The 22919-nt window shown below is 41.7% G+C and overlaps 2 protein-coding genes across 3 annotated transcripts in view; both read left to right on the forward strand.

Moving 5' to 3' along the window:
• The window catches only part of SCAI (suppressor of cancer cell invasion), a 41788-nt gene extending 36482 nt beyond the window's left edge, over nucleotides 1–5306 (forward strand). The window contains exon 17 of the mRNA XM_068656458.1: nucleotides 109–5306. Within this exon, the coding sequence (XP_068512559.1) occupies nucleotides 109–258 (150 nt within the window). The 3' untranslated portion in view covers nucleotides 259–5306. The remainder of the gene's footprint in view (nucleotides 1–108) is intronic.
• Nucleotides 5307–5842: 536 nt separating this feature from the next.
• GOLGA1 (golgin A1) lies at nucleotides 5843–22674 on the forward strand. Of its 2 annotated transcripts, none has more exons than XM_068656453.1 (23): nucleotides 5843–5997; nucleotides 6246–6548; nucleotides 7206–7296; nucleotides 7815–7889; nucleotides 8230–8327; nucleotides 8816–8848; nucleotides 9505–9633; nucleotides 9923–10092; nucleotides 10497–10608; nucleotides 10730–10825; nucleotides 11042–11167; nucleotides 11619–11714; nucleotides 12163–12258; nucleotides 12536–12688; nucleotides 12913–13008; nucleotides 13755–13844; nucleotides 15096–15198; nucleotides 15880–16037; nucleotides 16542–16703; nucleotides 17262–17321; nucleotides 18164–18334; nucleotides 19292–19378; nucleotides 20213–22674. In XM_068656453.1, the coding sequence occupies exons 2-23, from the start codon at nucleotides 6414–6416 to the stop codon at nucleotides 20291–20293; spliced, it is 2418 nt and encodes an 805-aa protein (XP_068512554.1). In that variant the 5' UTR covers nucleotides 5843–5997; nucleotides 6246–6413; the 3' UTR covers nucleotides 20294–22674. The 2 variants fall into 2 exon arrangements, with proteins under 2 accessions (XP_068512554.1, XP_068512555.1); XM_068656454.1 differs by having other exon boundaries at nucleotides 15880–15998.
• Nucleotides 22675–22919: the final 245 nt, after the last annotated feature.

Raw genomic sequence — 22919 nt, forward strand, 5'->3', positions numbered from 1 at the left:
CTAAACAGATTAGGGTATCTCTTACGTGAAACTGGCCTTTTGCAATCTTCTTCTGAAAGGCTATGAAAATAAATGAATGTCTGATTCTTTGTTTTCACTGTCATCTAGCAGGAAACACGAAATTATCCAGAATCTTATCCTCAGCTGCCAAGAGATGAGACGGTGGAGAACCCTCACCTCCAAAAGCACATTTTGGAGCTGGCTTCCATACTGGATGTTAGAAATGTTTTCATGGAAAACACTCTCGACGACTATTAAAAAAAACTGTCTTACTGCAAAGGGGTTTCCCTGGCCACAGATTTTGAATGGTGCAGTTTTCTAATGTGAAAATCATAAAAGGAAGTACTTGATTTTATTTTTAAACTTAGGACCATTATTTTAAAAAGTAACAATAAACAGCTGTTAGGTTAGCTGTTCCATTCTGTATGGGGTCAATTTTATAAGCAGAAGTTTTCATGTCTTGTAAATGTTAAACTAAAGAATCACTAGAGGTTTATTTGTGGTCTTGTGGATATCAACCACATTTCCAACAGCTAATCCTAAGCATATACGTATTATTGGTTACCTTTAGCCCACATTTGTGGAAATTCTTTATTTTTATACAAATTTTAAAAAATTGGAAAAAATCAATAGAAAAAAAAAAAAACACAACACAATATTTTATCCCCAAAGAGTCTGGATCTGAAATGGCAAAGGTGGAACAACACAGTGCAAACCAACAATAGCAATAATACAGAGTCCTTCATAACAAATATATTTTTTCAGTCTTAGGCGAGTAAGTAGACAAAACTGCGGAAGATTAGGTAGTATTTGGATGCAGCAGGTTTGAAATTAAGTTGTAAAGAAATTAATGCTCCCTTTAAATTTGACACAGCAATTTATATATAAATTTGTACTGCTGACCAATTTCCACTCTGCCTGGCTGGGTAGGTGGTTAGCAGGTTAATAAATTAGAAACTAAGAAAGCTAGCCCTTTCTCTCAGTGTAAGGATCATCTTGCCATTTGTATTGCTGCCATGATTTTCTAGGAGAGGGCATTCTTCATTTTGAGATACTAGACAGCGATCTTTAAATTTTCAGCAGGTGTGGTCCCCTATTTTCTTTGTGTGGATGAAATGCGAGGCTCCCGCAGTGTCACTAGTCCCTGGTTGGAGTTGAAAGAATGCCCCATAAAGCACTGAATACAAACAGCCCCTTCCAGTCACTCATTTATCAGACCAGTCTGTGCTGGATCCCCGTGCCCAAGGAGAGATGCTGGTGCTCCTCTTGCATGTTAAAGAAAGCGGGTGCTGCCATAAAGCCCTGTTAGTGTTTTGAGTGCCCAGCATTGCATCTCGGTCCTTTCTTTGAACCAGTAAAACTGGGGGGCTGTGGTTATGTTTGGCAGAACTATGGGCTCCCTCAGACGTGGGATGTGAAGGAGTACAGTGGCTTTGCAACGGCACTTGCTGGAGAAGGCTGCTCTGACTGCCGGGAAAGGTTACTGCCTGCCTCATTTGGACTGTACCGCCTGCTTTGCAAAGCTAGAGCACCTCCTGCAACTCCTGACAGTGAAAGCATGATCAGAGGGAAGGAAATGAAAATATTTTAATTAAATAAGCCAATGTTTGCTGTTCCATATACTAGAAAGGAAGTGAAAGAACAAGTCTGATCAGTTCTTTTCATGTTGAACCCCAGCCAGGCCTCCATTTTTGTTGGGGAAAAAAAAACAAGGTGACTACCATAGTTACTACAGTAGACCTGTTTGTAGTGCTGTCATACAAAGTGTGATCTGCTCAGCTGGAATAGTGCAGGGCAGCGCATCAGCACTGATACGCCCTCATTCAGCTGAAGAGAGCACAGTGTGGAATAGCAGGAATTGCTGGAGTGTAGGTGGGAAGTTTGTATGAGGGTTCTCTGTATCTGGGCTGTAGCTGATGCAACCCATTCTTTGCTTTCCCAAGTGTTAAAAAAGAAAAAATGTGTTTGTTCTAAGCAGTCTTGAAGCTATTATGTTGCCCCCACCATCACTTGGTGCTGCTCTTCTTGGACTATGGCAGGACTTTGTTACATGGAATGTGGAGTTTATTTTAAAGAGTGTGTGTCTGTGTGTGTGCATGTGTGTTCTAGGCGTTTGTGTGTATATGTACAATACGCATACATCTACTGGCTGGTGTAAATTGTAAATATGTATATATGTATAGGTACTTGTATATGTATTAAAAAGTATGAAACAGTACAATGTCTATATACAAAATTTATATATACACACATACGCCATTCTGGGTGCATTCCACAAAGTGTACCGGATCATTTGTGGTTGTAGTAAAGGTAATTGCTCTTCTGCCATTGTAATTCTCTGTTTTCACGGACTTGCACTTGGTCCTTGAAGTAATTCAGATCTGATTTCAGGTACAGGAGGCCTCAGTTAGCCAGGGGGAATGAGTACTCCTGTACGTAGTGATTAGATTCATAGATTCTTAACTGTGAAGCTGATGATCTGCCTTTTCTCCTGGTAGGAGGTCCCCAGATATTAAAATGTGGGATTGTATGGGGAAGCTGAAAATAGCGAAAGCCTTTAATGCAGCAGCAAGGGATAGATACGCATTATCTGTTACCCCGTCTGCTGTTCCTCCTCCAGCAGTGTTCAGCTTGCACGGGAGAGGGGAATTCAGGTTTCCCCAGCTCACTCCCTTCCAGTCAAATGCTTTTGTTTTGCTTTAGCTCTTGCTTTTATGAAGCTGTTCTCATTTTGGCTCTGTGTATCTGGACAATAGTATGCTAATTCTAAGCATGGGCGTGATGATTCCATCAGCGTGGGCTGGTGACCCTCTGTGGGATGTTGTTACCTGACTGGGGAAGCCTTGGCAGACTGCGAGTCTTCACTTCAGCTGGGCTGAAGCAAGGAGTCCTTGCTTGTGATCTGGGAGGCTTCTAATCCACTGTTCAGCCCTGAGAAGAGGTTTTGTTTGCTTGTTACCAACGTAGATCTAATCAGAGGAGAATGCGCTTTAAAAAAAATCAACAACAAACAAAACAACAAAGCAAAGATTAAGAAGAAGCTAGAATACATGAGGAGAATTTAAGGCTTTTGAAATGAGTTCAGAAGTTGAACTTCTTAACAGCATTGACTGTCCAAGTCAAAAATTCATTCTGGAAGTCCCTCTTTCTCTTCTTACCTCCTGACCTTTGCTTCAGAAGGTTTGCTGCTGACAAGAGTATTCAGAGATACCGATTTCACTCCTGTTGTGTTAGTAGGAGTACTTTTTCTTTGTAAGAAAAAGGCTGATACCTTCTGTCTGCTCTAGTTGTAGATAGGATGAGTATCTAATCTTGGATTTTGAGCCAGCCCCCTCCCTTCTGGCCCAAAACAACTGCTTTCAAGATGAAAATATTGCTATTTTCCCTCCTTGTCTTGTTTGAACTTACTAAGTCATTCTAAACTTGTGCTACTGTGTGCTGTGTGCCGTGGTTGTAGGTACCTTCTCTATGTATGCTTGTATGTACTGAAGAAAAAATTGGTTTGTGTATCTAGCAGTCCTCATTGGAAGCGAAGGAAAGACTGAACCATTTTTAAGTGAGAACAGATCCTTTTCTTCTCAGGCCTAATGCCTTCCCTCTTGTCTCATTAACCCTTTCTTCACATATAACTACATTGCATACGTTAGTGGATAAGACTAGTCACCACCAAGCAATACTGAACTAAAAGGGTCAATTTTGTATGTAATATACTAAGAGAGGAAAATGTGAGCTGTACTGAATGTCTCTGTCAGACTACTTCTGCCTAGCTCCCGACTTACTGCATGTGATACGTTCAAATTAATCCTACTTCCACAGGAGGCACCTCTATTCCTACTCCTCTGTTCAAACTGGCTTTAGAACATCTAGGTTAGTGTTGTTGCCTTCTGTTTCTTCCCTGTCTGACTTCCCAGAATAACAGTGAGAGGGGAAGAGAGGGTCATGAATCTTTACAGCTCTGTGTTTAACTACTTTTGGGATGTCATGCATCATTTTCTCCATGCACAGCTAAATGGAGCGCTAGCTTCTGCGGGCTGTGTGAACTGGAGTTGCTCCCCTGAGTGGTTTCTTGAAAAGCTTCAGGACTTTGTTTGGGTAATTTGTCAAAACAGTAGCTGTAAGGTTGTGACTTATTAAAACTCTCAAGACAGGGAGATGTGCAGAGATGTCTTTTAAAGACTGTATGAAATAGATGAGGAAAGGGAATTAGACTTAAGGTAATCATCTTCAAAAGCTACAACTTCAGTAGCTTTGGTCAGGCTTCCCTTCTAAGGATGGAAGTATTGCTCCATCATTCATCCACAGGCATGCTGTTGTGAAGTGCCTCCCCCTGCTTTGCCTTCTTCCTTGCGCTGTAACTCCACGCTATGCCTGAAATCTGCTTTTTCCTGAAAGCTAAAAAAAAAAAAAAAAAAAAGCTTGGAATCTGTCTAAACAACTTGTTTCCCCCCCTCTCTTGAGGCTTCTTTTGTAAGATCTTTAGCTACATTAGATTCTTCGGTAGATGTTCTTACTACAGATCACTGATGAGGCAGTGGCACAGCCCTCGCTTAGTCCTGCCCGTTCCAGGCCCAGAGGCTTGGGTGCGAGCAGCCGACCTGTGATGGCTGCTGCAGTTCTGTGACTGAGGGAGCTCCGCAGATGGTGCCAGTAAGGGAATCTAACCAGCAAGGGAAAAAGCTAACGTCCGCAGCTGGAAGCTCTCCCTGCTGACGTTAGCCTGGTGTCAGCCTCAGTGTGAGGGAAACTGGTGCAGAGGATGGGGCAAAAATCCGCGGAGTAGAGAAAACATACTCCTGAGATGGCTCCTGCGTTTTCTTGTATCGTTGACTTCTAGAGCAACTTTGGTACTGTGACCAAATCTATTGTAAGTGGTTCCAAGATTTGGATGTCTACAAATAGAACCAGGAAGGAATACATCAAACAAATGTCTGCTTTATATTCAAGAATGAAAGTAAAGCTACTTTTTTTTTTTTACTTTTTTTAATTTTTTTTATTATTAATTATTGTTATTGTTATTATTTTTACCACCAAACCATTCCTCTACTGAGACAGAGAAGACTGAGTTTGAGATTTCTGAATTTGACAGATATTTTGGAAAATGAAGGACTGTCTCTGCGTTCCGATTGCTGCATTAACGAGCCAGCTGCCCTGAGCATGCATAGGTGTTTCTCTTAAAGATCCTGGTTTCATGTTTAGAGCAGATTTCAACTGCTACGTGCTGGTCCCAAGGCGTTCGTTAGCTATTTAGATCTTTCTGGATCTAACAGCAGCTCTTTGTTCAAGAATAAAAGCCTGGTTTGACTATCTGCCCCCTTGCCTTCGCGGATTTCTTTTGGCGTGTGTTTTGTTCTCAGTTCCCAGGGGTGAGGGGCAGGATCCTGCAGCCCCGGGCTGAGCCGGGACGCGGGGGGGGCGGGCGGGGAGGGGGCGCGGGGCTCGGCCGGGGCAGGAGGAACGAGGGGGAGGAGGAGGAGGAGGAGGAGGAGGAGGAAGCATGGGGGGGGGCTGTGCCCCGAGGGCCAGGTGCTGCGCTGTGTGGTTGTGTAGTGATTGGTTTAAAGGTGTTTTACAGCCGTGTGCCCGTGTATCATATTTTGGTAACAAAGCAGATTATTTTACTTTAAGAACACAAAGATCTATAAATAAACTTGTTTTGGAGCAACCAGCCGTTCTGTGCCAGGGCTCTGTAACTCGCCGAAGCGCTGTGTGAGGGCAGCCTGCTGCCAAGGGAGGAGCCGGGCGGGGCTGCGGGGCTGCGGGCAGGGCCGGGCGGTCAGGAAGCGGCGGGGACCGGGCGGCGGGGCCGGGGCCGGGCGGGGACCGGGGCTGAGGGGAGGCCGCGGCCGGGCCGGGCCGTGCTGGGGGCCGGGGCCGGGGCCCGCCCACGGCGCATGCGCAGCGTCCCTCGGCGCTTCCGGCCCGCGCGGCGCTTCCGGGTCGGCGTCGCCAGGGGAGCGGCGGCGGCCGCGGGGTCCCGGCGGTGGCGGGCGAGGAGAGGCGAGGCCGGGGGCGGCGGGGCGGGAACCGGGGCGCTGGGGGGCCGGGGAGCCGCGGGCCGGGGCCCGGGGAGGCGGGCGGCGGGGCCGGGCCGCGGGGCCGATCGGTGTCCGCGGGCCCGCGGCTGCCTGGGAGCGGGGCGGGGGCGGCGGGGCCGGGCCGGGGCCTCCCGCACGGCCCCGGGGCTGCGCGGTGAGACCGCCCCGGGGGGACCCTGACCCTGACCCCCCCCCGGCCGTACCCTGCAGGCGCTGCCGGGCCGCGGGGCTCCCATGGGCCGGGAGGCTCCGTGACGCCGCGAGGACGGGGCTGGGAGCTGAAGCCCGGCACCGGGAGGCGCAGCGCGGAGCTCGGAGCGTTACCGGCGGCTGTGGGCAGCGCCCGGCCGCTGCGGCACCCGCGGGGAGCGAGGAGCGATGTTCGCCAAGCTGAAGAAGAAGATCGCGGAGGAGGCGGCCGTGGCCCCCAGGGCGGGGGGGGCCGCCCGGATCCCCCGGTCCATCAGCAAGGAGTCCATAACGTCCGTGGGGGCGGACTCGGGAGATGACTTCGTGAGTTCAGCGCCTGCCGCGGTTTGGTTCCTCCCGCAGCCTTGAGGCTGTGGCTTTGGTGGCCGCGGGTTCTGAGTGTGCCCCGCGAGGTGTCTGCGTGTCGGGTGTCTGTAGGTGTGCGCCTCGATACGGGGATGAGTCATTAGTTGGAGGCAGCTTAGGTACTAATGAGGAAATGTTGGTGTGTTTACTACAGCACCTCCTAGTTTACTCACGTATACAGGAGTTACAGAGCTGTCTCAGTACAGAGCTCTGCAAAGCAGTTATAAAACTGAGCAGATGCTAAATGGGCAAACACGTAAGGTGCCTGTTTGTGAAGCTGATTACTTGAAGCGAGCTGGATACAGGTTAGCTGTGATCTCGCCGTGCACCTGCATTTGCCTCCTGACTAGCCAGCACGCTGTGTAACTGCTGAGAGCACACGCTCGGTATTGTTGCACGCAGAGCACTGTAGTACCTCCCATGTTCTGCTCAAGCTGTCTTTTGTTATAAATCATTGCTTAAGCAGTCTGCATAATTCCAGGTGTGAAAGGATTAAACGAGTGCTGCAATGCTCTGGCACCTTGGTGGAGCACTGTTTATCATCCTAGAGTCTGTATGTGACAGGATCGTTTTGTCTGTATTTGTAAGTTACACGAGTGTTCTTCTTCTGTCAAGGCTTCTGATGGAAGCAGCTCTAGAGAGGATCTTTCATCCCAGTTGTTCAGAAGAAATGAACAAATAAGAAAGCTGGAGATCAAGCTGTCTGGTATGTGTCTTGATGCGTATAAAATCCTATTAGAAACTATTTCCTTTCAACTTAAGTGTTTAAATTTATTTAGAATGTACGTTTGGTTTGACCCGCATGGAGTGGGTCAGAGACTAGGCTGAGCTGTTACAGCTCCTTCCCAAAGGTCAGAGGCAGCCTTGGGAAATAAGGAGAGGTTGTAGCCCGATGAAGATGGGCTTTTTATAGCCAGATGTGGGGATAGTTTGCCATTCTCTGGTACTGCCCTTTTTTGTGTAAGTAGCGTGCTGAGGACAGGTCCCTCCTGTTTGTACCGGTCATTTTCCCTATGGACAGTATAGAATTAGTTGCTTGTGTTCATTGTTACAGTCACCCAGGTTTTCCTCAGCAGGAATGATTTTCTGGTTGAGAAAATCATTGTCATTTTCCACTCATCCTTTTTTCTTTTTTTTTTTCCCCTTTTTCTTTTTTTTTTCTATTTGATTTCTTTCCCTAATGTCTGTCCATTCCTGGTCTGTGCTTCTCCCTCCTCACACAAGATTATGCTGATCAGATCCGAAACTTGCAGAAGATAAAAGAGAAGCTTGAGAATGCATTAGAAAAGCATCAGGATTGTACGTATTTTTCTCTCTCTCTTTTAAGTTGAAAACTGCCATGATTTAAATACAGCTGAAAAGAAACAATTTTGATTGTTTTAAACATTTCAAACTGTGTGCCTGTGGGTTGGCTGACGAATTAAATTGTTAATACGCTCTTTTTGGCAAATTTGGGGCTAATATGCAGGAGAGACTGTTTTGAAGCCTACAGCTTTGTTATAACCCTGTGAGAAACGATACTTGTATCTTTGTTATTTCTGGAACTTGATTGATGTGCAAGCAGTATGATGTAAATGACGTAGAAATTTCAGAATCCACTGATGGGTTTTTAACACAGCTGGTGATTCTCTGTTGATAGCCTCCATGAGGAAGTTTCAAGAGCAGAATGAAGCTCACCAGGCCAACCGAGCCAAGATGGCTGAGGGAATGGCTTTGGCCTTAGAAAAAAAGGACCAGGTAACAGAGTTTGAACAGCTCGGGTTTTGACTGTCTGTGCATGACATTGATGTTTCAGACAGGTGTCACCATTAATTAAAGTAGTTGTTCTGCATTGTGTTCGATTAGTGTGCCAAAGTTTAAAAACAAACAAAAAAAGGTGTAGTGCTTGTCGTTTTTCTGAGTCTTCTTAATGTTTTTAATAAGAGCCCACAAAACTTTCTAATGTTAAGTTCACACTTGTAAGATTCCACTGCAGTAGACCTGTTGTCATTTTTGCTTTATTTAGAATAATACCTTTATATGCAGGTAACATAGATTATTCCACAGCTTTTATATATTGAAATATTACCTGTTTTTTTGGGGTGATTACTGTGTTTTTTTAATCATTTCCACAACTTACCAGTATCAGTAACTTTGTATCAGTACAATTTTTTTTTTAAACTATAATTGTTCTCCTTTAAAGTCTGCAGCTGGGTTTTGATTTTTCTTCTTTCTTTCTTGTTCAGGAGTGGATGGAAAAATTGGGTCAAGTTGAAAAGGTAATTAAGCTTTTCTTTTGTTTTGTATTTTTAAACAGCACCCACAGGCTTTCTACAGCTCAGCTCTGTTCAGCTCTTTTTAATATTTGATCATTGTTCAGTGGGTGGGGCCATAGATTTACCAGCTCCGGTGCTTTATGAAATGTTTCTGGAATTAATTTTCAATGCGGAAAAAAAGAAGGATGGGTTGCAAGAAGAATGATCTTACTGAGGAGGCAGCTGGGATGCAAAAGGAGGTAGTGATTTAGTCTGAGGTCTTGTAGTGGGTCATCTGTTTCATAAAAGAAAGAAACCTATTTTTTTAGTGTGGGATTACAGTTTTGCTGTAGTTCTCACCATTTAACTTAGTCTATTTTAAAGTACCTCTGATTATGAAGACATTAAACAGGTTACTATTTGCTGTGAGTTGCATTTTCATTGACCGCATTGTAACAAAGACAATTTTTTAAAAAAGATTTTTGCAGTTCAGTAATTTGCTCCACGTTGCATAGTGCAACACGAATTTGAAGAGGTTCTAGTTCTATATGTAGCACTGTCAGAACACCTTAGGGATGCAAGAAAAGATTTCTTTCCCAGAGAATTTAACTAAACTCATATTGACTTCAAATTAGCGTTCAGATATTCTCAGATTCCTTTTATTTTTGTTGGTTTATCAGGAAAAAAAAATGCTTGAAAAGCAGTTACGAGAAATGAGGGAGCAGAGTTTGAACCTTTTTCAAAAGAGAGATGAAATTGATGAGCTGGAAGGCTTTCAACAGCAGGAAATGGCCAAAGTTAAACACATGGTAAGATTGTTTTAAACATAACTTTTTGCTAAAATTTCTGTTAGAACACCTACTCAGTGGTAGCACTGCGTTGTTTTCAGCCTTAATGCTGATACACAGTCTTGTTCAGTGTCCAGATCCTATCAGGAGGTATGTGTGTACAGTACTGTGTAGAGTATTACAACAGTGACTTTTCTGGGAGTTATTTAATTCAGCTCATAACTTAATAAGGGAAACAGGTTTAAATGAGAAGACTCTATCAGCACTACCAGTTCATGTATATTGTTAAAGTTAACATTCTGCTATCCAGCTTTTGAAAAAGGAAGAATCTCTGAGCAAAGCAGAGCAGGAACTAGAGGCACGCACTCAAGAGCTAGCCCACACTAAGGAAGTGCTTCAGGATGCAAGCAATGAGTCATCAGGCCTACGAAAAGATCTTCAGGAGTTGCAGCAGCAGTTCTTGGAGCTAGAGGCACAGAGGTATGGATGTCGTATTTCGTGAGGGGTGTATTAATTTCCCCTATACTAATACTTTGTGCCCAAGTCTGTCTTTTTTGGAAGAGTTTATATATGCAATCAACAGACTGAATAATTGCTTCTGGTGTGTCAGTGTGGATGCAAATGCCAAGTTTATATACCTTTATTTTCAAGCCAATTGAAGCAGTACTTGTTTAGGACTTTGTAAGAATGTTACAGTTTTTGTGTGTGTAGTTTGAATACTTAATCATTACCTTTTTGGAAAGTGTATAATCAAGACAGTGGCTGGTTTGAAGGCAAGAAAATGTTGTTCATGTTGCTTAGTCCATTTTCATAAGAAGCAGAATTATCTTCCAAAGGTTATTTTTCTAGAATGCTATGTCACTTTTTTCCCTCTTTCTGTGAAGAGATGAACTAAGGACAGCTGAGACAAATGCAGAAAATAAGATCACTGCTCTGGAGTTACGAGAACAGGAACTACAAACTGTCATTCAGAAGCTTTCTGTAGACTTGCAAAATGTAAGTTTCAGATAAGTGAGGTTTGATTCAAAGCTCCCTGTTTACAGAAGTTATATTTGATATCAGTTTTGTGTTTTTGGAAATCTAAGATTTAAATCAAGTCATTTCTCAAAATTTTTAGGCTCAAGTTGCTGGTTCCGGTTGTGAGAAGAGACTGGAAATGTTACAAGTGGAGCATGAATCTCTGAAGGTGGAATATGAACAACATAAGCTAAAGGTTAAGTGTTTTCAGACGCACCTTCTGTTGCCTGGTGTGAAGGTGTATGCTTTGGTAACGCACTGTTAGTCTGAAATGTGGTGTTCATGAAGGGTTTGAACATTATATTGTTTTTTCAAATAGAACTTTTCCTAGAGGCATTTGTTCATGTCAAACTACAGTGGATTGGATGAAAGCTTGGCTACAAAAAATAAAAATGATTTCTTGTTCCCACAGATGACTTTTGAATTTGCTGAGAGAAATAAACTTACCGAACAGCTGCAGGAAAAAGTGTCCTCTTTGGAAAAGAAGCTAGAAAGAAATCTTTCAGGGGATGAACATATGCAGGAACTACTAAAGGAGGTAATTTTACATTTATAGGCTGCTTAAAAGTGCAATCTCAAGGAGATTTTTTTAGAACATACATTGTTTACTACATATGGAAAGAATACATGATGATGTAATGCAGGCTGTTTATGTACTTTTTGCACAGATGTCTGCATTGGTCTTTCTGAATTGTCCGTTTAAGCAACGTATCTATCTGCTTAGAAGGGAAAGAAGAGCTTTTTAACATGCCCACAAAAGGTGGAGCAACTGGAAAGTTTCACTGTTTAATCCTTACAGAGAACAGTGCGCCCTTCTTATTGTTCATTATCATGAATTGAAGCATGAAGATGGGAGCGAGAAACTTTGTTTTTGCATGTGGGTCCATTTTAGTATTGTTTTATTAATGAAATGCAAAGACAAATCTTAATTAAAATCCTATCTCTTTGTCTGTCTGTCCTCCTGTTCTTCAACCCAATATAATCTTCAGAAAGCTGCTCTTGAGCTGAAACTGGATGAAACCAGGCAGCAGATACTAACAGACAGAATGCATCACGCTGATACTGTGAACCAGTTGGAAACACAGGTAAATGTTTTTTTCCTACAAATGCCCACTATTTCCATCCTCTTGATACACAATACCTCTTCCTCTTGCTGTACTTTTGCTCTTGACCAAAAGTGAAGCTGTATGTCCCATTTAGTCTGAAAGAAAAGTTTAATTGATCCGTGGCTCTGGTCATCCCCCCACCTACAGTGATGGAGAGGTGCCTAGTGGTTCTGAAGTTAAGAGTTTTCAAGCATATCTTTCCTACCCAAAGAAACAAGTAGCTGGAGTGCAAGCATTGCTGAGGAAGGGCTGGGATGGTGACGAGTTTTTAAAGAAAGCAGCGTGTGTCAAGTAGACTTTCTCTCTGAACTATGTGGTTTCATTGTTTTGATGTTTATTGGGTCATCCCACATTCTGTATGTTACTGTTTTTTTCTAGTGATGTAGATGCCAATGGATAAGGAAGTTAATGTATTGTTATATTTTAGAATAGAGAACTGGAACAAAAACTGCAGACCACAACAGAAACGTTGAAAAAGATAAAAGAATCAGCTGGTGAGCAAGATCTGAAGATCCAGAAGTTGGTGAGTACGCTGCATATTTTCATGACCAGTTGCAAATCATTTTTCGGCATCTCCACTGGTACTATTTTCTCTGTGTTCGATTTGTTGCTCTGGTGTTTTCTTGCTGTTTGTCTCCTAAACTAATAATGTCTGTATGAGAGTGCATGGCACTGCTGCCAAAGAAATAGTATTAATTCAGTTTGAGTATGTCACATGAAATGATGTCCAATTCTTATCAGAGAACAGTACAATTAATAAAATACCATTTTATTACTCAGTGGTCTTTATTTTTCTTAAGGAAACTGATCTTGAAAATGAAAGAAATAAACTGCAGCAGCAGTTATCAAGTGAGAAACATCAATATGAACAAAAAGTTACTGGACTGGAGTCTCAAATTGCTGCTCTTCAAACAGCTTGGGAATTTGATAAAACATCTACTCAGCACAAGATAGTAAGTACAGGGGGCACCTGTTCAGGGGGCACCTGAGTCTTCACAATTATTTTAACAAAGCTAGTAGATACATTGTCTGAATGTGCTTACTCAGAGCTCCTAAGCACTCCAATAGATGTTCTAATACTTTGAGATATTAAATATGAACAGAGAACTCACTGGATCTGTTTAAACAAAGCATTGGAATACTTGTGCTTAGTACTTAAGCAGTCTTTATTTTACAGAGCCAGTTGGAGAAGGAAAATGAACATCTTAATGAAAGCAGAGAAAAGTATGAGAGTTCATTAAAAAATCAAGAATCTGAACTAAACAGGCTAAAGGTAAGGGCTTAATTGGTTAGTGATACCGGTTAAATGTTGTGCTTAGTTTGAGAAACAGTTCCTGGCAAGGTGTGTTACCTTCCTAACACTTGGAATCAGATTGCATTTAGGTTCTGTGTACTTAAAGCTGCAAATCATCTCCGTTCCTCAGTAGAAACGCATCCGAGGAGTGTTACAAATGGGTGATCCTTTCCTGAAACAGAATGCTTGTATCTGCCCAAATCAGGCATAAATAATACATTCCCATATTGTCAGGCATGAAGAGCTTTTAAATCCTGTTGGCAGCACTGAACGCAGAATAGTTCCACATCAATTCCACTCGTAGCATTCAAAAAAAGCAGTCATAAGCATAAGTGGAACTTGGTTAGGTATTTACAGCTTATACTTAATCTTCTGACTGTAATTTTAGATTGTTGAAAATTTTATCTTTAGCTACTGTTAGATGCCTAATTAAGTGTAAAGATAGTTGTAGGAAGGAGCCACCACTTTGTAACAGATACTTCAAGCTAATAAGAGATCTTTTAAGATATGTTTGGGGTCTTTCATCAGTTCTGTACTGCTCCTACGCGTGCAGGTGTCAGTAGTACAGTCAAACAAAACAATGGTGCACAACTGGAAATAAATGTAAATCATAGTGTATTAGAACACCGATAAATTGTAGTTGCTAATGGATTTGGTTTTAAAGATGAGACACTGACTTGATTTTAGTTGTCTCAAGTAACATCTGAATTACCTTTGTTTTGCAGAAGGAATTAAGCAGCAGAGAGACTGTCAGCACTGAAATTGCCAAAGCACTGGAAGAAACACGAAAACAGAGGGAGGAATTTCAACAGCAGGTTGGTCAATACCCATAGTCTAAAATATGTTCAGGTGCTCTAACTTCTAACAGATCGGATGAGACTTGGCTGTAATGTTCCTGTCTGTTACGTTAATTAATTGGAATCATCTTCAGCATGCAAGACAGCCAGGGTTGCCTCGGTAAACGTGAAAGTCGGGGTGACTATATAAATGCTTGCACAAGAATCTTTATCAATTTATGCAAGCTATTCCAGTGGGAAAATGTAAAATGCTGCTAGCTGCAAAGTTGGAGATATTTGTAAGTTTGTAGGCTCAAGAATTAGGGCAGGCTGTGACGTTTACTATAAAAAAAAATGAGGGGAAGACCAGTTGGTAGCAAGTGAACACATTTACTCAGAATGGAGATGATTATTTCAGACCCCTTTAATCTGTAGGATGGTGTGTAGTCCCAGTGGGCAAGTCATCCTGAGACATGGCTAGCTGGCTTTTTTTTTTTTTTTTTTTTTTTTTTTTTTTTTTTTTAAAATCATTCTGTTGTTCCTTTTAGTGCTTGTATCACATCTTTGTCCCTCTTAAGCACAGCAGTTCTAGAATCCTATGCTCCCTTTTAGGGAGGAGTTTATATCCAGTAACCGAATGGAAACTCTAGGTAGTCTTATTTTGTTCTTCTATTTGTTCAAAGCAGTGTAGTGGATAATGGGAACTCCTGTTTTCTTAAGCTGGGAACTGTCAGCTGAGCAAGTTTGAATTTAGTTTGATCTTGATCTTTCGGCTTCTTCATGCATCTAGAACAGTTGCAGATAACGTACTTGCTCGATCCAGCTGTAGAAGGGGTACAGTGATATCCAGTTTTGCACAGCGTCTGTTTTACAGCTGCCACCTGCCGGTTATGAGGCAACCTGCAGTTGTGACACGGAGCTTGTTAGAAGTGGAAGTGTGGTTTTAGCTCCAGCACCACGTTGACTTCAGTGCTTTCTAAATGAGGACAGTGTGGATGTGATGCCTTCTGTGAGTCTTGGGATAGATCACAGACATCCAGACTGTATTATCTGTAACACTAATGCTGCACAAACTGCTTCTCAAGGTGCTGTATTGCCTAACACAGGGCTCACGCAGCCCCTGCCTAGTTGTAGATACCAGCCGCTGCCTTCCACTGATAGAATTCTTCTCCAGTCCTCCCCCCTCGCTGCACTCCCCAAAATTCTGAACCTGAGATATGTTGAAATCATTCCATAGCCTCTTCTAGTTGCACGTCTTTAATGAATTCTGTTTGTTTGACTGCTTTGAAGGTTTCACATCTGGCTTCCTTAATAGAGGAAAAAGACCGACTTATTGGTGAAAAATCTGATGTGCTTCTAAAACAGAAGGAAGAACTAAACCAACTCAGACAAGGTTAGATCAAACGAGCTTACTGTATTCCAGATAGCTTCATCTGAGTACAGTCTTGCTGTACTTCTTGTAGGCAAATGTATTGTGCAAAACACATGAAATAAAGAATTGCAGTTCAAAAACTGCTACTTTGTTGTACCACTTTAAAAACTGCACTTACATGAAATACGTTATTTACATTCTTAAAGAGCAGTTGTAGGCTGATATTCCACAATTATACTAAAAAATGAAGTGCAGTCATCTTCATTCAATTCCAGGCACCTCTGTGTTTCTCGTGTGTTGTCATTGCTTAGAAAGGGAACAAAACTTTAGCCTCTTGTTGCACCATTCCACTGGCTAGCCATTTGTGCTCACAGCTCAGCCCCACGTGTTCCTGCACAGTTGGAACACAAGTTGCAGACTTCTGGTGGAGGTACGTGTTCTTTTAGAACAGGTATAATTTATAATTATACTTTTAAGTATTAAAATCACCCTGACTTTTAAACAGCTAGAGCACTCCTCCGCAAAAATATGTGCATGAGATTGGTGGCTTAAATTTCATTGTCTTCTGTCTTTGTGACAGAGCACAACTCAAAGGTCAGGATTTACTGTCAGTGTATCTTGCTTTGTCTAAGAAAAATAATTAAAAAAAAAAATCCCATTTGATTCAGAAGACTGATACTAAGCAGATTTCTCCTTCCTCAGATCATGAAGCTGTCTTGCTGCAAATGCACCAGTTGCAATCTGACATAGAGGCATGTAATAGCCAAGCAATGGAGAAAGAAGAAACGGCAAGAAAGGAAATAGATGAGTTGAAGTTGCAGGTACAGGAATGCATGTTGGCCAGAGAACATGAGAAAAATGTGAGTGCAATTGCAAAGCTTCTCTCTTCTGACTTTTTTGGGAAAATCAGCAGTCGTGCAAGAGATCCAACTTCTGTTATGCCTTGGTGGTACACCATTATTTGTTGCTCTTTGTCTTCCTAAAGGAAGCTGTTTGCTCTCAGATCTGTGAGTGGTTCAAGAAGGCTACCACCTTATTTTATTTGACTTACTCAATCCCCTCAAGACATTTTATGAGACTGAGACCCAAAATCTCTGAAGAGGCCACTGGGAGATGATGTAGCCAACTCAATTGTCACTAATGCTTTGTACTTAAAAAAAAAAAAAAAAAAGAAAACAAAAAAAAAACACAGACACACACACGCCAGAAAACTGCTGCCACCCACACACAAAAGCAAACAAGCAAAAAACAAAAACAAAAACAAAACCCTACAGAAGTAGGAAAGTTTAGCTTTCTCCCTGAAGAGTGATCATGGGCTGCAAATACCATGATATCTCTGCAGTTCACCATTTTCATTTTTACAGGTTTCAGATCTAGAAGAATCAGCAGGACCCTTGAACAACGAGCATTTACATCCTCCAGAAAACCGTGTGATGGAACAGAATGGAGAGGTAGCAGCTGCAGATGTCATTCAACTTCAGAAGGATAACAGAGAGCTGGAGCAGCAAATTGTTGAGAAAAACAAGGTAAACTGAAACAGGAGAAACAGCTGTTAGTCTTTCCCATTTTAACTAGGAAGCCTAATAATTGGTGCTACCTGTGCCACAGCCTTAGGAAGATGGGCCTAAGCAGGCTTCCCAAATGAGAGATCCAATCTGAATCCAACATTCTATAAGTAATTTCTTCCCCTCTGGATTGTATAAGGGTATCATAACAGTAAATGAAAACTGCAGCTAGAGTTGTAAGGAAATCTCTTCTTGTGGCATGTTCTGCTCCTTATCTGTTTTGGAGGAAAGAAGCACCAAATGATACCTTGCACAGCTTTCTTGCAGAACCCTTTTGTTTGAATTCATTGAATTAATTTCTGTTGTGCTATCATTAAAACCCAAGTGTCCTATTGCATGCCTGTGAACATGTGCAGCCAGAAAGACAAGACATTCAGGTTGCTTCTTTGGAGCTGTCTGTGTTTAATTATTGTTCTGTTCCTTACACTTACTTGTCATGGGTTTTTACATATACCTGTGGGTCAAAATGTGTCCTAACAGTGAATGCTATGTTAGTGCTGTCCTTTGCTCTGTTGACAGATGATAAAGCAGTTACAGCAAAGAATGACAGAACTGAAAAAAACCCTCCAAAAAGAACTGGTAAGTGTTATGTTTCTCAATCTCTCTCCAGCTGGCACTCCCTGACAGTTACTTGAACCAGGAGTTCCAAAAACTTGACTGCTAGCTACAGTGTATTTTTTTTTCTTTCTACTGGGAATGCTTGCAGTTTCCTTGCATTTGCAGGCAGTTCTGTGAACCCTTAACTTAAGGAAATAGGTCAGCCTAGATCATTATTTATTGAATGGATGGTGTGACAGGTAGCCATCACCACCGAGCTATTGCAACGTCGAATTATAGCAATAGATGACCTGTGTTTGGTAGTGTCCAGCATCCAGTACATTTCTGTGGAGCGATTGGCTGAGGTTTGATGGCTACTTAGCTGCCAGTCATTGAAGTTTTCTCATAGGAGTGAGGTCAGCCCTCAGGGAAAGCTCTTCTTTAATCCCTCGTACGATAGCTTTTCTCTCTGAGAAAAAGTTCTATTTTAAACATCTTAAAAGCAATTTAAAAATATTCTAATTATGTGATTTTTGTTCTGAACTTGAGAATTGTTTGGAGAAAGCCTTCATTTGAAAAGCATAGAGCAGATGAGTGGTGAAAGAAAATGATCAAATGATCTAGGCTGAAGCCAATTCTGCTGGTTTGTGTCACATAGACATAACACTAACAGCAACTAGCTTCTGTCCTAGAGTCTAGGGAGGGGTGAAGACGCTGCTCTGCTATGATACCTTGAAGGATGAGAAGCTCGTCCTGTTGATGCCAAGGTTTTACCCACCTTGTGGGTACAAGCCCTCTGCGTTAGATATTTCAGATGCAAATCTTCTCCCAGTGCCAAACTGACACAGTCCACAATGTATCACGACGTCTCTTTTCCTTTTCAGAAAATAAGGCCTGACAGTGAGGTACCTGAAGTACGTGAAAAAACAAATTCTGAAGTGCCTAATACTTCTGTGACTGTCACAAACAATTCTGATTTAAATGACTCAAGGGAGATAAACTTTGAATACCTTAAACACGTTGTACTAAAATTCATGTCCTGCCGGGAGTCTGAGGTAAAAATGTATGCTTATCTTTCAAGTCTTTTCTTCTCTAGAAACTGGCACCTGCTAAGGATACTTCTGTGCCAGTTTCATACTTTTGCACTTAAAAAATAATTGACTGATTCAGCACAGTAACACAAACTAGCTAACAGCAGTATGTTTGGAAGTAGAGATTTTTAGGATCTAAATAGAAGGTAGGAGGTAATTATGTCTGGAAGTTAAAGATCCGAAGCCATAAGGCGTTCTCTGTGCTATTCTTAAAAAGCATATGGAGTATATGCAATTAGTGTAAAGAGGCTATATATTTAAGGCAGCAACAAAAAAGGATGACATAAACCACTTGCTATTAAGGTGATATTTATGAGGTGCAACTCTGTATGCACTGGGGCTCCTTTTTGTTCTCTACGTTATTTTGGAAAAAATACAGGTAAAAGTCATGACAAATACACTTTTCTTATTTGCAAGTCAGACAGTAGATAAGATCAAGGAAATAATAGTGCAGCTCCATGGTTTCTTGACTGCTTGACTCCTTTACTAGTTCTTCATGACTGACACATTTAGAATACTAGTACTGTGCAGTTAGTGCACCTAAGTGTGTGCTTAAAACACCATGATTCTTACTTACCTATGTGCTGGCTTGATCAACTTACCAAAGCTTAAAGAAACTAGGATGCCACAGGAGCCAGGCTTCTTTATTCTTACTAACTAGGCTCCTCATTTAGTCTTTTTTCCCCCAAATATGCAAACCACTATTAAAGAACAGAAAGCCAGGAAACACAAACAGAAGAAATAAGGTACAAGCTGTCCTGGCCTACTGGAATTGGGGATAGTGGGAAACTGTTGCTCTGCTGCTCACAGTTGTGACTAAAAAGTCTGTCACTAAAACTGCAGAAAAACAGTGCTGCACTGTAGTCCAAAATGTGGAGCCTGAGAGCATCATAAGCAGCAAAACTCTGTGGTTTCTTTCAGGCATTCCATCTAATTAAAGCTGTATCGGTGTTACTGAATTTTTCGCAAGAGGAAGAAAATATGCTTAAAGAAACTTTGGAGTACAAGGTAAGGATTCTGTTCCACTTGCAATCTCTAACTGGATTCCGAGCAAAAGGAATGAATGTTCGTTGATGCTAGGAGATCATGAAAAATATATTTTCCAAATGTTAGGTACCATAATACGTGTAACTTACTATTAAAATGTTAGCTGATTGCATAGATACACGTTGGAAATAGTCTGTCAGCAAGGGAAATACAGGGCAACTTTCCAGTGCTTCAGAGGAGCGACAGCACAGTTTTGCCCAGTGGAATTAGGCTGTGATAGGAAGCTAGAAAGCTCTGTGAGTAGTCAAACGTTTAAGAGGAAACTGAATTCTTGGTTTTGTCATGTTGACATTAGGCTTAGACACCTAGATCTGTTTCTCCTTTCCCTTTGTGTGAAATGAGATCTGTTATATGCCCCTGGCTGTGTCATTATTAGTGGATGTTCATAAATGAGTGCTGCCTCAGTTTCTTCTATGTGCCCTGCATTCATTTCTGCTGACTTGGTGGGTTGAACACATTCGGTCTACTACCCCTTGCCATCTTTTTCAGAGAGTAGCTTAATACTAGATTAACTACAGGTACTGTTTAAATGACTAGATTTGTTATTACTTTAAAGAATACATATAAGTGTACTCCAGTAGTGTTCACTTGTGAAAACAGGATGCTGTTCCTTCTAGGCTTGGTTATGTGAAACTGTTTTCAGTTTCTTCATCTGAAATCCGCAGTGTTGTTTTATAAACAGCTCTTTCCATCAAATGATAGGGAGATACATAGGTGCTGTATTCTTTTTTTTAAGTCTTCAGCTTCTTAAAAGTGTGTACCCAGCATAATGCGTGTTGTGCTTTCCTGTCCTAGATGTCGTGGTTTGGGTCAAAGCCATCTCCTAAAGGCAGTATCCGGCCATCTATCTCGAGCCCAAGGACACTGTGGTCTTAAGGGAACCTGAAAATGGGCGTTCAGCATCTAGCCACTTTTTTTTTCTGTGAAAAGAACACTGAACACACCACTTCAGGTGTGACTTAATCACTGTCATTGCAGTATTTTGTACAGGAACTTGGAAGCTGTTTACAAAAGTAATACTGTGCAAGGAGAAATTTTCACTACAAACTGCAACACCTCTTCTGGGTTGGATTCGGGGACCATTGTCTCGATGGTCTTTCAAAGGAAGTCAGCTCCTTGTGCTCATCAATCTGGTTTTCTTGGCACCAAAGGGTAACGTTAACCTCACTAACACCGGTGCTGGCAGTTCAAGCTTCTAACACGTGCATCTGTTATGAGGGTGGCTCCGGCTTCTGTTACGGAGTGCTAGAGTTGAGTAACTCTAGACACAGTCAAGCTTCCGTGTCTCGCTGTGGAAAGCAAGCGATGGAAGAAAAATGTTGGCAATACTGTACTGAACTTTTGACAGTTTGAGAAGGCTTTCAGAGAACAGGAGCAGGAGCTTTAACCAAAAAGAAATTTGCCTTGCCTTGTTATACTGACATAACTAATAATTTGCATCTTTTCATATCACTGTGTAATTTAAGGTGCATATATCCTGGCCTGCAGTCCTGAAGGCTGCATGTTGATGACGATTATTTAATTTGAGAGCACAACTTTAGAGTTGTCTGATTTTACTTTTCTTAAAGAAAAATAATATTTAAAATGGTCTTAATTATAGTCCTAATACTCAGTCGCCTTTAAAACTAATCTATTAGTCTGTACTATAGGTTGTTAGCATTGGGAAGAAGGGGAGGTAAACTATTTTAAATTTTTAAAGCTGAATTCCAGGTATTGTAAATGCACACTGAAAATAGCTTTTATTTAAAAAAGAAAAAAGAAAAAAAAGTGAAGAATATTGGTACTATTTTTTTTTTCCTTTACAAGTCTGATAGTGACAAAATTTCATAACCAGTATCCACCTCTCTTGTGGTTTTGTATAGTTCAGATACTGATGCTTAGAAACTGTTATGAACATGTAGTGGGCTGTTAACTGTGTCCTAGCTACATGGTAAAAGGAACGCTGCTTATGAGGTTTTTGGTTTTGAGGGCAAAATTCAACTCTTAATAGATCTTGGTTCCAGCAGGTTGCTTCCTTCTGCCTTAGGAAGAGGGGACCAAGCTGGCACAGACTGGAAGCACAATTTTGCCCTTTAGTTACAACACCACCACGCAATCTAGATGAAAAGAGGAAGCAGCAATCAGTCTGGCTCCTTAAAATTTGGATGTATTTTCAAAAAACTATGCATGTACGAAATTTGAGCAGGCTGCAATTCTGGTAATTCTCTTACAATGAGGTTCATGTTACTAACAATGTTAAATGCAGTCAAGAAAATCCCACCTGTCCTTAATGAAAATAAGGTCACTGTTCATAATTTTAACTTTGTTTGCTAACAGGGGTCTGAATGACCTTGGTGGTGGCAATCAGAGGCAGTGCTGAGTTTCAGCACGTGGACTGCTCCCATGCACGCGGACGCTGTGGTGAAGATGAAAGTATCCTACATGGGGTCAAGTTGGTAGAGCAGTAAATCTGCTGCAAATCTTCAGTTTTGGTTAAGTAGCCATATATAAGACAGGAGCTCACAGTAGCTATTACCTTGGCACAGGTGACACTCCTCAGTTTAGAGCTAGGCTCAATTTAAGTTTAGTAAAACCACCAGGACTTCTTGGTACATTAAACTTGTCAAAACAGAGTCTAGCAACTTCTGATCCATGGCACTTAACTGTATAGAGTAGGGAAGTTTAGGGGAAGAGTACAGCTCTAATAACGAAAACAGACAATCAGAAATATACTTTTTATCAGCTGCTCCTGTATTGAAACAAAGTGGGGGCAGGCCGATAACCCGATTGGTTCTGGGGAGGGCCTTTTCCTTTAGAATGTCCCCTTGTCCTGTTTCTGTGGGACCAAGGCCAAGGGACAGGATTCTCTCGTGCTGATGCCTGCTTAATGACAGATTGGTTTAAGTTGAGCCTGGGTTGAAAAGTTACTGCTGAATAGTAACAAATGCAGGACAGGTACCCTAGAAGAAAGCGTGATACCTGTCGTAGATAACAGACTGACTAACACTTCCCAAAGCTCATACAGGATCAACTTACCGTAACAACTAGTTCTCAAGTGTTGAATTTTCTTCAGATACCAGAGCAAGAATGGTGTGTGTGTGTGTGGTGTACTAAAAAAAAAAAAAGCTAATGCACTTTCCCTTGTATAGGAACAGTGGTATACACAATCCTTTCTATGGCCAATGGATTTCTTTCCTTCTATGCTGTAAATATGGATTGTATTGAAACACTATGAAATTTGTGGTGCAATACATTTTGGATTAAAACTCTAATCTTGATTTCTTCATAGTCCTGGTTATGTCCCCTGGGATGCTGTAGCTAATTAAAACTGAGAGGCTTAAAGCATGAAACACCATTTATCACCTGCCCATCATACAAAGGGGTAGTTAGGTAATTAAGGCCTCTGTTTCTTGTAGGGAATTAGGTCAGGAATGAGGCAGAGTGCTTCCTAAACTCATCTCACCAGGGACAGCTGCTACTGCACTTTTAGGAGCTGATAAAAACAAAGAAGAGAATACAGCCT

This window comes from Anas acuta, chromosome 20, assembly GCF_963932015.1.
Source record: "Anas acuta chromosome 20, bAnaAcu1.1, whole genome shotgun sequence".
NCBI classification, from domain to species: Eukaryota; Metazoa; Chordata; class Aves; order Anseriformes; family Anatidae; genus Anas; species Anas acuta.